Genomic DNA, 13,488 nt, shown 5'->3' with positions numbered 1-13,488 from the left:
GGAGCAGAATGGCAGATTTGTACCTTGTCAGCTCGGGGATTCGATCTAGCAACCTTTCGGTTACTGGCCCTCTAACTACTAGGCTACCAGCCGCACCAAAGACCACGTTCCTGCGTTTGGCTGGATTCACAGTAAACGCTGCATAGGTCGTTATAATGCTGACCTATCAGGGGCATCGAGCCCTGTCTTAAAGATTGATGCGGAGGCCATTTTGAATCTTACCCCTTGGTGGGGCTGCAGTCACTGCCCTTGCAGGAGCCAGAGTTAGTGCTGCTGCTGCTGAGAGAGGCGTTGCCATGGGGATCTCTGTTGCTGACTGGGGCAGCTGTCCGTCTGTTCCAGAGTGAGAGGGACATAGTTACTACATCATACAACACAGACACCAATGATCCGCTTAAACCAACAGTAATCATGGCCACAAAAACAACACGAGACAGAACTTGCCAAGACATAAAAGGCCATTATGGAGGAAGACATACAGTTGAAGTCAGAAGGTTACATACACCTTAGCCAAATACATTTAAACTCAAGTTTGTCACAATTCCTGACATTTAATCCTGTTTTTTAGGTCATTTAGGATCACCACTTTATTTTAAGAACGTGAAATGTCAGAATAATAGTAGAGAGAATGATTTATTTCAGCTTTTATTTCTTTCATCACATTCCCAGTGGGACGTTTACATACACTCAATTAGTATTTGGTAGCATTGCCTTTAAATTGTTTAACTTGGGTCAACCGTTTCAAGTAGCCTTCCACAAGCTTCCAATAATAATAAGTTGGGTGAATTTTGGCCCATTCCTCCTGACAGAGCTGGTGTAACTGAGTCAGGTTTGTAGGATCCTTGCTCGCACACACTTTTTCAGTTCTGCCCACAAATTTTCTATAGGATTGAGGTTGGGGCTTTGTGATTGCCAATCCAGTACATTGGCTTAGTTGTCCTTAAACCATTTTGCCACAACTTTGGAAGTATGCTTGGGGTCATTGTCCATATGGAAGACCCATTTGCGACCAAGCTTTCACTTCCTGACTGATGTCTTGAGATGTTGCTTCAATATATCCACATAAATTTCCTCCTTCATGATGCCATTCATTTTGTGAAGTGCATCAGTCCCTCCTGCAGCAAAGCACCCCCACAAAATGATGCTGCCACCCCCGTGCTTCACGGTTGGGATGGTGTTCTTCAGCTTGCAAGCTTCACCCTTTTTCCTCCAAACATAACGATGGTCATTATGGTCAAACAGTTCTATTGTTGTTTCATCAGACCAGAGGACATTTCTCCAAAACGTACGATCTTTGTCCCCATGTGCCGTAGTCTGGCTTTTTTGTGGTGTTTTTGGAGCAGTGGCTTCTTCCTTGCTGAGCGGCCTTTCAGGTTATATCGATATAGGACGCGTTTCCTTCCTGAGCGGTATGACGGCTGCGTGGTTCCATGGTGTTTATACTTGTGTACTATTGTTTGTACAGATGAACGTGGTACCTTCAGGCGTTTGGAAATTGCTCCCAAGGATGAACCAGACTTGTGGAGGTCTACGATGTTTTTTCTGAGGTCTTGGCTGATTTCTTTTGATTTTCCCATGATGTCAAGCAAAGAGGCACTGAGTTTGATGGTAGGCCTTGAAATACATCCACAGGTACACCTCCAATTGACTCAAATGATGCCAATTAGCCTATCAGAAGCTTCAACATAATTTTCTGGAATTTTCCAAGCTGTTTAAAGGCACAGTCAACTTTGTGTATGTAAACTTCTGACCCACTGAAATTGTGATACAGTGAATTATAAGTGAAATAATCTGTCTGTGAACAATTGTTGGAAAAATGACTTGTGTCATGCACAAAGTAGATGTCCTAACCGACTTGCCAAAACTATAGTTTGTTAACAAGAAATTTGCGCAGTGGTTGAAAAACTAGTTTTAATGACTCCAACATAAGTGTATGATAACCTCTGACTTCAACTGTAAATTATGTTCTGTAACACAGACCATTAAATTAGACTTTCTGAATGGATGAAAGCGAAAACAAAGCAGGACGTCAACAATGTCATCGATAATAAATTAGAAAGGTGAAAGGTTATAATCCAGCCAACAACAGATCAGCTTGCGTGTGATGGTTTTAGAAAATGTCTGGATTCAATCTACATCATGCCATGGACTTCGTAGCATAATTGTCGTTGTTCTAACATACTAACATGTCTAGTGATATTCAATTATATAATTTTTTAAAAAGTAAATCAGAAGTTCCAATTAATATTCAAAAAATGTATATTCAACGACAAAGCATCTTGGCATTAAGACCAAATCCACGCCTAGGGAACAGAGAGCGATAACAAAGAGACAATGAGAGAGGAGGGATAGAGGGAGTGATAGAGAGAGAAAGGCATATAGAGAGAGGGCTAGAGAGAGAGGGGTAGAGAGAGAGGGATTAGAGAGAGAGGGATATAGAGAGAGGGCTAGAGAGAGGGGGGTAGAGAGAGAGGAAGAGAGAGAGAGACAGGGATAGAGAGAGAGAGAGAGACAGGGATAGAGAGAGAGGGATATAGAGAGGGCTAGAGAGAGAGGGATAGAGGGAGTGATAGAGAGAGAAATGCATATAGAGAGAGGGCTAGAGAGTGATAGAGAGAAAGGCATATAGAGAGAGGGCTAGAGAGAGAGGGCTAGAGAGAGAGGGATATAGAGAGAGGGATATAGAGAGGGATAGAGAGAGAAAGGCATATAGAGAGAGGGATATAGAGAGGGATAGAGAGAGAAAGGCATATAGAGAGAGGGATAGAGAGAGAGGGATATAGAGAGGGCTAGAGAGAGAGGGATATAGAGAGAGGGATATAGAGAGGGATAGAGAGAGAAAGGCATATAGAGAGAGGGATAGAGAGAGGGGATATAGAGAGGGCTAGAGAGAGAGGGCTAGAGAGAGAGGGCTAGAGAGAGAGGGAGAGAGAGGGGAGAGAGAGAGGGAGAGATAGAGAGGGGATAGAGAGAGAGGGATATAGAGAGAGGGCTAGAGAGAGCGGGGTAGAGAGAGAGGGAGAGAGAGCGGGATAGAGAGAGAGGGAGAGAAAGGCATATGGAGAGAGGGATAGAGAGAGAGCGAGAGGGAGGGAGAGAAAGAAAGAGAGAGGTGTATATATATATATATATATATAGAGAGAGAGAGGAGGTGTATATATAGAGAGAGAGGTATATATATATATATATAGAGAGAGAGAGAGAGGGAGGTGTATATATATATATATATATAGAGAGAGAGAGAGAGAGTGTATATATATATATATATAGAGAGAGAGAGGGAGGTGTATATATAGAGAGGTGTATATATATATATATATATATATAGAGAGAGAGAGTATATATATATATATATATATAGAGAGAGGGAGGTGTATATATAGAGAGGTGTATATATATATATATATATAGAGAGAGAGGTATATATATATATATATATATATATATATATATATAGAGAGAGGGGAGGTGTATATATATATATATATATAGAGAGAGAGATATATATATAGAGAGAGGTATATATATATATATATATATATATATATATATATATATATAGAGAGAGAGAGAGGAGGTGTATATATATAGAGAGAGAGGGTATATATATATATATATATATATATATATATATAGAGAGAGAGAGAGGGAGGGAGGTGTATATATAGAGAGGTGTATATATAGAGAGAGAGGGAGGTGTATATATAGAGAGGTGTATATATATATATATAGAGAGAGAGGTATATATATATATATATATAGAGAGAGAGGGAGGGAGGTGTATATATATAGAAAGAGGTGTATATATATATATATATATATATATAGAGAGAGAGAGAGAGGGAGGTGTATATATAGAGAGGTGTATATATATATATATATATAGAGAGAGAGGTATATATATATATATATATATATATATATATATATAGAGAGAGAGAGAGGGGAGGTGTATATATATAGAGAGAGGTGTATATATATATATATAGATAGAGGTGTATATATATATATATATATATATAGAGAGAGAGAGAGGGAGGTGTATATATATAGAGAGAGGTGTATATATATATATATAGATAGAGGTGTATATATATATATATAGAGAGAGGGAGGTGTATATATAGAGAGGTGTATATATATATATATATATAGAGAGAGAGAGAGAGAGAGAGAGGGAGGTGTATATATATATAGAGAGGTGTATATATATATATATAGATAGAGGTGTATATATATATATATATATATATATATATATATAGAGAGAGAGAGAGAGGGAGGTGTATATATATAGAGAGAGTGTGTATATATATATATATATAGAGAGAGGTATATATATATATATATATATAGAGAGAGAGAGAGAGAGGGAGGGAGGTGTATATATATATATATATATATAGAGAGAGAGAGGGGAGGGAGGTGTATATATATATATATATAGAGAGAGAGGTGTATATATATATATATATATATATATATATATATATATATAGAGAGAGAGGGAGGTGTATATATATATATATATATATATAGAGAGAGAGAGGAGGGAGGTGTATATATATAGAGAGAGGTGTATATATATATATAGAGAGAGAGAGGGAGGTGTATATATATAGAGAGGTGTATATATAGAGAGAGGAAGAGTTGTGCTGACCGACAGTGCCGCTCCGGAGACTTGGTAGTGAGATATCCTCGATCCGTTGGGCGCATTGAAACCATAAAGCCTGTCTCCATTGGAATGTGGTCTAGCTCTATAAACCTGCAGTAGTCAAACCTGACCAAAGACAACAGGCTGATATGGTGAGGTGGTGTTGATAGTGGTGTCTGTGAGACTGAGATGCAGGCTAGAACCAAGTGACCAACATCAATAGTACTTAGGACTTATGTCCTGTGTTGGCCAAACACGTGGACCATGGTCTTCATGGGATAAGTAAAGGGAACATCTCTAGTCTGATAGGGAGAATCTTCACAGTCATTAAAGACTGTGGCCTGGGTTGTTCAGAGCAGAAGCACTGGTTAATAGTGGATTCAAGTATTACCGCTCCTTTAAAACTGGCTCATTATAATGTATTCTTTATGCCTGGGAGATACCTTCACACTGGTTAAGTGTACATACATCAGCTTTGTTATTTTATGAGAAAGATCGAAGGCAGAGAAACAACTACTAATGATGAACTTGCCCAGTCAAGGTCTGCTATAGGCTAACAGGGCATCTGAAGAGGACTTCACCTCAACATTATTCTCCTTAACGAAGACATGATTAAACCATGATTAATGGTAATCAAACCATGATTAAGACATGCTGACATGGCAAACATATGTCTGGTCCACTTCTCAGTCTGTTCTTACCTGTCCCCCCCCCCCCCCCCTCAGCACGAAAGGTGAGCCTTTTATTTTTGCAGTTTTGCATCAGATCTGAAAATATCCCTATAGGCTGCATGATTCTCATCCCAAAGTCACACCAAAAATATGCTTGTAATATCTGGGGAAATTCTTACCTCACATAAACCCGTAGGAAGAAAAAACACACACAGCAAAAAGAACTAACTAAAAAGGCATCAGAATTCAAAAGAAAAAAAGAAATAAAATCTCCCCAAAACATTTGAAGTATTAACTTCTGTTGAAATTATATTCATGTACAGGTAACTGCCAAAATAAAGGAAACACCAACATAGTGTCTTAATAGGGTCGTTGGGTCACCACCAGCCAGAACAGCTTCAATGCACCTCGGCATAGATTCTACAAGTGTCTGGAACTCTATTGGAGAGATGAGACACCATTCTTCCAGGAGAAATTCCCCTAATTTGGTGTTTTGTTGATGGTGGTGGAAAACACAGTCTCGGTCGCCGTTCCAGAATCTTCCATAAGTGTACAATTGGGTTGAGATCTGGTGACTGACACGGCCACGGCATATGGTTTACATCGTTTTCATCAAACCATTCAGTGACCACTCGTGCCCTGTGGATGGGGGCATTGCCAAAATAATGGCCTGTCCGGCATTTGTAAGCATGATGAGATACTTATGGCTTTATTAACTCAGCCACCACACCTGCTTGGAAGCACCTGCTTTAAATATACTTTGTTTCCCTCATTTACTCAAGTGTTTCCTTTATTTTGGAAGTTACATGTCGTTTTCCAATGCTATTAGTGAGGGGAAGGGGCACTGTGATGGTCAACTCCTGTACCGTATTCATCTGTCACTGTTGACCAATTGGTCGATTTACTAATGACAGCCAATTAAACAAAGCAATCAAAGGCTGTCTGTTATCTAGGAGGACAGAGGTTTTGCCCAATCACTGGCTTCCAGACTGGGTGGGAGGAGATAAGCAAAACAGATATGACAGATATAGCAGCCTGGGGATTGTAGGAAGGGTCAAGATAGGGTATGACAGGTTATGACGAAGGCCAACAGCATACAAACAGAGAACACGGTCAAGCTGAGGAGAGCAGTGGAAGCAAGCCTGGAGAGAAAGGTAGAACATGTCAAATATATGGACTAAATAAGGGGTTTGGCACAACTGGAGTCCACCATTACATGTCCAGCTATGTTTATAGCATTTTGTGACATCTGCTGATATGAAAATGGCTTTATAAATACATTTGATTGATTACATCTCTTCTCCTTTGAGATGGACCCTGGTAGGTAAGTGGTGTGAGGAAGGCTGGTGTTATTATGTGTAGGAAGGCTGGGTGGTATAAGAGAAGGCTGGGTGGTATAAGAGAAGGCTGGGTGGTATAAGAGAAGGCTGTGTGGTATAAGAGAAGGCCGGGTGGTATAAGAGAAGGACGGGTGGTATAAGAGAAGGACGGGTGGTATAAGAGAAGGCTGGGTGGTATAAGAGAAGGCTGGGTGGTATAAGAGAAGGCCGGGTGGTATAAGACAAGGCTGTGTGCAGAATACTCCTATACAGAATGGTTGCAAGAAGTGAGACGAGAATGTGGACAGAGACAATGCTCTTATAACTAACATACAGTAACTAACTGTGGTCCTGTTTGAAGAGGGTTTGAGATTGTCCAGCACTGTCACTTTAACCACAGCTGTACAGTACATCTACTGTTGTCAATCACCTCATCAAGCTATTGGCTATAATATTGGCGATGTCAGTGTACCACCCAATCTGTTTAGTGCATCTGAGGGTTTATCAGTGAATATCAGAGATCAATCAGCTATGACTACAGCACATCTCCTCCTCTCCATGTACAGTACATTCTAGTGGTTCTGCAGCTACAGCTACAGAGCATGCTCTCTGGGATAGTATAACATAATTGTGTCTCACGCAGGGCGCGTGGGTAGCGGTACGGGTACGGGCGAGGAGGACGACGACGGCATTTGCTGCAAGCGGCGTTTGGGCTGCAGAGGAGTCAGAGGGTTGAATCTGGGAAGAGAGACAAGAGACAGATTTCATGCTACCGCTGCTCTGTAGCTAGGACATTGCACATTAGAGTTATTCATTTAGGTGAAAGATCAACGTAAAGACATGGAGTGCAAGGTGACAGTAACAGTAACACTTATGTTGAATAAATGAACTAGTGACCAGTTATTCACTCCATTTATAGAAACTCTACGCACCACCACATTCACTTTAGATAACAAAACAATTACATGGTCCAATCACTGTCAGATAAAAAGAGAGAAAAGCACATCTCTCAAGTGCTGACACAATCATGACTGCAGAGTGAGGGAGGGACCGAGAGAGAGAGAGAGAGAGACAGAGAGAGAGGGAGACATAGAGAGAGGGAGACATAGAGAGAGAGAGAGACAGAGAGAGAGACAGAGAGAGAGGGAGACAGAGAGAGAGGGAGACATAGAGAGAGGGAGACATAGAGAGAGGGAGACATAGAGAGAGAGAGAGACAGAGAGAGAGACAGAGAGAGAGGGAGACAGAGAGAGAGGGAGACATAGAGAGAGGGAGACATAGAGAGGGAGACATAGAGAGAGAGAGAGAGACAGAGAGAGAGACAGAGAGAGAGGGAGACATAGAGAGAGAGGAGACATAGAGAGAGGGAGACAGAGAGAGAGACAGAGAGAGAGGGAGACAGAGAGAGAGGGAGACATAGAGAGAGAGACAGTGAGAGACAGAGGGACAGACAGAGAGAGAGAGAGAGAGAAATGAGAGAGAGAGAAATGAGAGAGAGAGAAATGAGAGAGAGAGACACAGAGAGAGAGAGAAATGAGAGAGATAGAGAGACAGAGAGGGACAGAGATGGAGAGAGACAGAGGGACAGAGACAGAGATAGACAGAGAGAGAGAGAGACAGTGAGAGAGAGAGACAGTGAGAGAGAGAGAGATAGTGAGAAAAAGAGAGAGATAGTGAGAAAAAGAGAGAGAGCGAGAGAGAGGGAGGGAACGGAAGAGAGAGAGAGAGAGAGAGAGAGAGAGAGAGAGAGAGAGAGAGAAGCATTGGCCTATAACCATTTATGGAGCTCAGCAGCTGACGGGACAGAAGCAAACGCTGAGCCTCAGCTCTCTCAGGAGATTATGAGCCCCTGTACTGTAGCAGTATAGACAAACACACGTTCACACTAGAGGTCGACCGATTAATCGGAATGGCCGATTAATTAGAGCAGATTTCAAGTTTTCATAACAATCGGAAATCTGTATTTTTGGGCGCCGATTTCCGATTATTATTATTTATTTTTTTAAAATATTTTTTTGTATACCTTTTATTTAACCAGGCAAGTCAGTTAAGAACACATTCTTATTTTCAATGACTGCCTAGGAACTGTGGGTTAACTGCCTTGTTCAGGGGCAGAACGACAGATTTTCACCTTGTCAGCTCAGGGGTTCCAATCTTGCAACCGCACAATTAACTAGTCCTAGGCTCTAACCATTGCACTCCACGAGTAGCCTGCCTGTTACGCGAATGTAGTAGAAGCCAAGGTAAATTGCTAGCTAGCATTAAACTAATCTTATAACTACTGATCCAGTTTAGCAGGCAATATTAACCAGGTGAAATTGTGTCACTTCTCTTGCGTTCATATGCAACAGTTTGGGCTGCCTGGCTCATTGCGAACTAATTTGCCAGAATTTTACGTAATTATGACATACATTGAAGGTTGTGCAATGTAACAAGAATATTTAGACTTAGGGATGCCAACCGTTAGATAAAATACCGAACGGTTCCGTATTTCACTGAAATAATAAAAGTTTTGTTTTCGAAATGATAGTTTCCGGATTCGACCATATTAATGACCAAAGGCTCGTATTTCTGTGTGTTATTATGTTATAATTAAGTCTGATTGGATAGAGCAGTCTGACTGAGCAGCAGCAGGCCCGTAATCATTCATTCAAACAGCACTTTTGTGCGTTTTGTCAGCAGCTCTTCGCAAGCACAGCACTGTTTATGACTTCAAGCCTATCAGCCTAATGGCTGGTGTAACCAATGTGAAATGACTAGCTAGTTAGCTGGGTATGCGCTAATACTGTATCAAACGTCACTCGCTTTTAGATTTGGAGTAGTTATTCCCCTTGCGCTGCAAGGGCCGCGGCTTTTGTGGAGCGATGGGTAACGATGCTTCGAGTGTGGCTGTTGTCTATGTGTTCCTGGTCCGAGCCCAGGTAGGGGCGAGGAGAGGGATGGAAGCCATACTGTTACACTGGCAATACTATAGTGCCTATAAGAACATCCAATAGTCAAAGGTATATGAAATACAAATGGTATAGGAGAGAAATAGTCCTATAAATAATATATTAACTACAACCTAAAACCTCTTACCTTGGAATATTGAAGTCTCATGTTAAAAGGAACGACCAGCTTTCATATGTTCTCATGTTCTGAGCAAGGAACTGAAATGTTAGCTTTCTTACATGGCACATATTTTTACATGGCACATATTACTTTCTTCTCCAACACTTTTTTTTTGCATTATTTAAACCAAATTGAACATGCTTCATTATTTATTTGAGGCTAAATTGATTTTATTGATGTATTATATTAAGTTAAAATAAGTGTTAATTCAGTATTGTTGTAATTGTCATTATTACAACAAAAAAAAAAAAAAAAAATTGGTATCGGCTTTTTTGGTCCTCCAATAATCGATATCGGCGTTGGAAAATCATAGTCGGTCGACCTCTAGTTCACAACATTTACTATTCAAGGAGACTCCCCATCATTAGAAATGGTCCCTGGGTGGGACAGAACCATTATCTTCACCACTGACTATTTCTTGTTGGGTGATAATAAGATGACGAAATAGAGGAGGTATGGAGAACAACAGAGAGATGCAAGAGAGAGAGGGGTTAACTAAGAGGTTGACTAAGAGGTTAACTAAGGGTTTGGCAAAGAGTTTGACTGAGAGGTTAACTAAGAGGTTAACTAAGAGGTTGACTAAGAGGTTAACTAAGGGTTTGGCAAAGAGTTTGACTGAGAGGTTAACTAAGAGGTTGACTAAGAGGTTGGCAAAGAGGTTGACTGAGAGGTTGACTAAGAGTTTGACTAAGGGGTTGACGAAGAGGTTGACTAAGAGGTTAACTAAGAGGTTGACTAAGAGGTTGGCAAAGAGGTTGGCAAAGAGGTTGACTAAAAGGTTAACTAAGAGGTTGACTGAGAGGTTGACTAAGAGGTTGACTAAGAGGTTAACTAAGGGGTTGGCAAAGAGGTTGACTGAGAGGTTAACTAAGAGGTTAACTAAGAGGTTGGCAAAGAGGTTGACTGAGAGGTTAACTAAGAGGTTGAATAAGATGTTGACTGAAGGGGATTGACTGAGAGGTTGACTGAGAGGTTGACTGAGAGGTTGACTGAGAGGTTGACTGAGGAAGGTTGACTGAGGAAGGTTGACTGAGGGAATTGACTAAGAGGTTGACTGAGAGGGTTGACTGAGGGGGTTGACTGAGGGGGTTGACTAAGAGGTTGACTGAGGGGGTTGACTGAGGAAGGTTGACTAATAGATTGACTAAGATGTTGAATAAGAGGTTGACTGAGAAGGTTGACAGAGGTTGACCTAGGGGGTTGATTGAGGAAGGTTGACTGAGAGGTTGACTACATAAGAGTTAAGTTAATCTAAAAAGAAAGTGAAAGGAGAAAGATTGCGGAAGATTTAGAGAAATGACGACAGACAGAGAGAGTATGAGTTTTAGATAGGTAGGTAGGTAGGTAGGTAGGTAGGTGTGTCTGCAGTGCTGTACCTGCGTGAGCCAGACGCAGATCTCCGACTGGAAGGGACAGGAGCAGACATGGAGGCAGACTCCTCTCTCCTCCTCTCGTCTTTCTCCGTGTCTCTCTATCACTCTGCAGTGACAGCCAGCCTGAGAGGAAAACAAACGACACACAAACAGGTACTGACTCTGTGGACGAGGCAGGACATGACATCACATACTGTTTTAAACCAACAAAACAAGCTATTATATTCAAGTACGAAGAAGACAGTGAGGTCACACACACACACACGCACACACACACTTCCTTGGTGAGAACTATGGATGTCTCAGCATTGTGCTGAGAGCTGACACAAGATGGCAGGAGCCAGGGATGGCACAGATCTGGGATCAGCCCAGCCAGACAGAACATCAGGGAGAAGCAGCCAATCACCACTCATTCGTCTGACAGTGTTTGTGCTTCAACAGAAAACAATTCTGTATTTGATTTAGTGATAATAAACAAAACCTAAATAAAGTCTGTCAAGACAGTTGTTTTGATCTTTCAATACGACCTAATAAACATGCTGTCAAAGCTCAGGTTGAAATTCATCGCAATGTTGGGTGAAGGCCAATTATAAGATATGGGTCTGAAGGTACACAGTCTGTCTAGTGATCAAGGTACACAGTCTGTCTAGTGATCAAGGTACACAGTCTGTCTAGTGATCAAGGTACACAGTCTGTCTAGTGATCAAGGTACAAAGTCTGTCTAGTGATCAAGGTACAAAGTCTGTCTAGTGATCAAGGTACACAGTCTGGGGAGACAATCAGTGATGGATTGAGAGAGACAGACCTGATTGGGGAGGTAGAAAGGGAGAGATAGATTGATCAGCAGGCATAATGAGAGGAGAGAGAGGGGGAGAGGTAGGGTGATCAGCAGGCATAATGAGAGGAGAGAGAGAGAGGGGGAGAGGTAGGGTGATCAGCAGGCATAATGAGAGGAGAGAGAGAGAGGGGAGAGGTAGGGTGATCAGCAGGCATAATGAGAGGAGAGAGAGAGGGGGAGAGGTAGGGTGATCAGCAGGCATAATGAGAGGAGAGAGAGAGAGGGGGAGAGGTAGAGTGATCAGCAGGCATAATGAGAGGAGAGAGAGAGAGGGGGAGAGGTAGAGTGATCAGCAGGCATAATGAGAGGCATAATGAGAGGAGAGAGGGGGAGAGGTAGGGTGATCAGCAGGCATAATGAGAGGAGAGAGAGGGGGAGAGGTAGGGTGATCAGCAGGCATAATGAGAGGAGAGAGAGAGGGGGGAGAGGTAGGGTGATCAGCAGGCATAATGAGAGGAGAGAGAGAGAGGGAGAGGTAGGGTGATCAGCAGGCATAATGAGAGGAGAGAGAGCAGGCATAATGAGAGAGAGAGAGAGAGAGAGGGGGAGAGGTAGGGTGATCAGCAGGCATAATGAGAGGAGAGAGAGGGGGAGAGGTAGGGTGATCAGCAGGCATAATGAGAGGAGAGAGAGGGGAGAGGTAGGGTGATCAGCAGGCATAATGAGAGGAGAGAGAGGGGAGAGGTAGGGTGATCAGCGGGCATAATGAGAGGAGAGAGAGGGGAGAGGTAGGGTGATCAGCAGGCATAATGAGAGGAGAGAGAGGGGAGAGGTAGGGTGATCAGCAGGCATAATGAGAGGAGAGAGAGAGAGGGGGATAGGTAGAGTGATCAGCAGGCATAATGAGAGGAGAGAGACAGTGAGAGGTAGGGTGATCAGCAGGCATAATGAGAGGAGAGAAAGAGGAGAGAGAGAGAGGGGAAGAGACAGACCTGACTGGGGAGGTAGAAAGGGAGAGGTAGGGTGATCAGCAGGCATAATGAGAGGAGAGAAAGAGGAGAGAGAGAGAGGGGAAGAGACAGACCTGACTGGGGAGGTAGAAAGGGGTGAGGAGGTAGAAAGGCAGAGAGGTAGAGGGAGTGATCAGCAGGCATAATGAGAGGAGAGAAAGAGGAGAGAGAGAGAGAGAGAGGAAGAGACAGACCTGATTGGGGAGGTAGAAAGGGAGAGATAGATTGATCAGCAGGCATAATGAGAGGAGAGAGAGAGAGGGGGAGAGAGAGAGGGGGGTAGAGTGATCAGCAGGCATAATGAGAGGAGAGAGAGAGAGGGGGAGAGAGAGGGGGGTAGAGTGATCAGCAGGCATAATGAGAGGAGAGAGAGAGAGGGGAGAGAGGGGAGAGAGAGGGGGAGAGGGGGAGAGGTAGAGTGATCAGCAGGCATAATGAGAGGAGAGGGGGAGAGGTAGTGATCAGCAGGCATAATGAGAGAGAGAGAGAGAGAAACAGGGGGAGAGAGAGGAGAGAGGGGGAGAGGTAGAGCGATCAGCAGGCATAATGAGAGGAGAGAGAGGGGAGAGAGG

General features: G+C 42.6%; 1 protein-coding gene across 1 annotated transcript in view; it reads right to left on the bottom strand.

The window, feature by feature from the left end:
* Window positions 1–13,488, bottom strand: part of LOC115116438 (syntaphilin-like) — a 38,000-nt gene that overhangs the window by 8,859 nt on the left and 15,653 nt on the right. The window contains exons 2-5 of the mRNA XM_065005203.1: window positions 11,132–11,251; window positions 7,284–7,382; window positions 4,661–4,780; window positions 223–333 (exon numbers count right to left, since the gene is read on the bottom strand). Of these exons, the coding sequence (XP_064861275.1) occupies window positions 223–333; window positions 4,661–4,780; window positions 7,284–7,382; window positions 11,132–11,181 (380 nt within the window). The 5' untranslated portion in view covers window positions 11,182–11,251. The remainder of the gene's footprint in view (window positions 1–222; window positions 334–4,660; window positions 4,781–7,283; window positions 7,383–11,131; window positions 11,252–13,488) is intronic.

This window comes from Oncorhynchus nerka, linkage group LG20, assembly GCF_034236695.1.
Source record: "Oncorhynchus nerka isolate Pitt River linkage group LG20, Oner_Uvic_2.0, whole genome shotgun sequence".
NCBI lineage: Eukaryota > Metazoa > Chordata > Actinopteri > Salmoniformes > Salmonidae > Oncorhynchus > Oncorhynchus nerka.
This window is presented reverse-complemented; position numbering and strand designations above follow the sequence as displayed.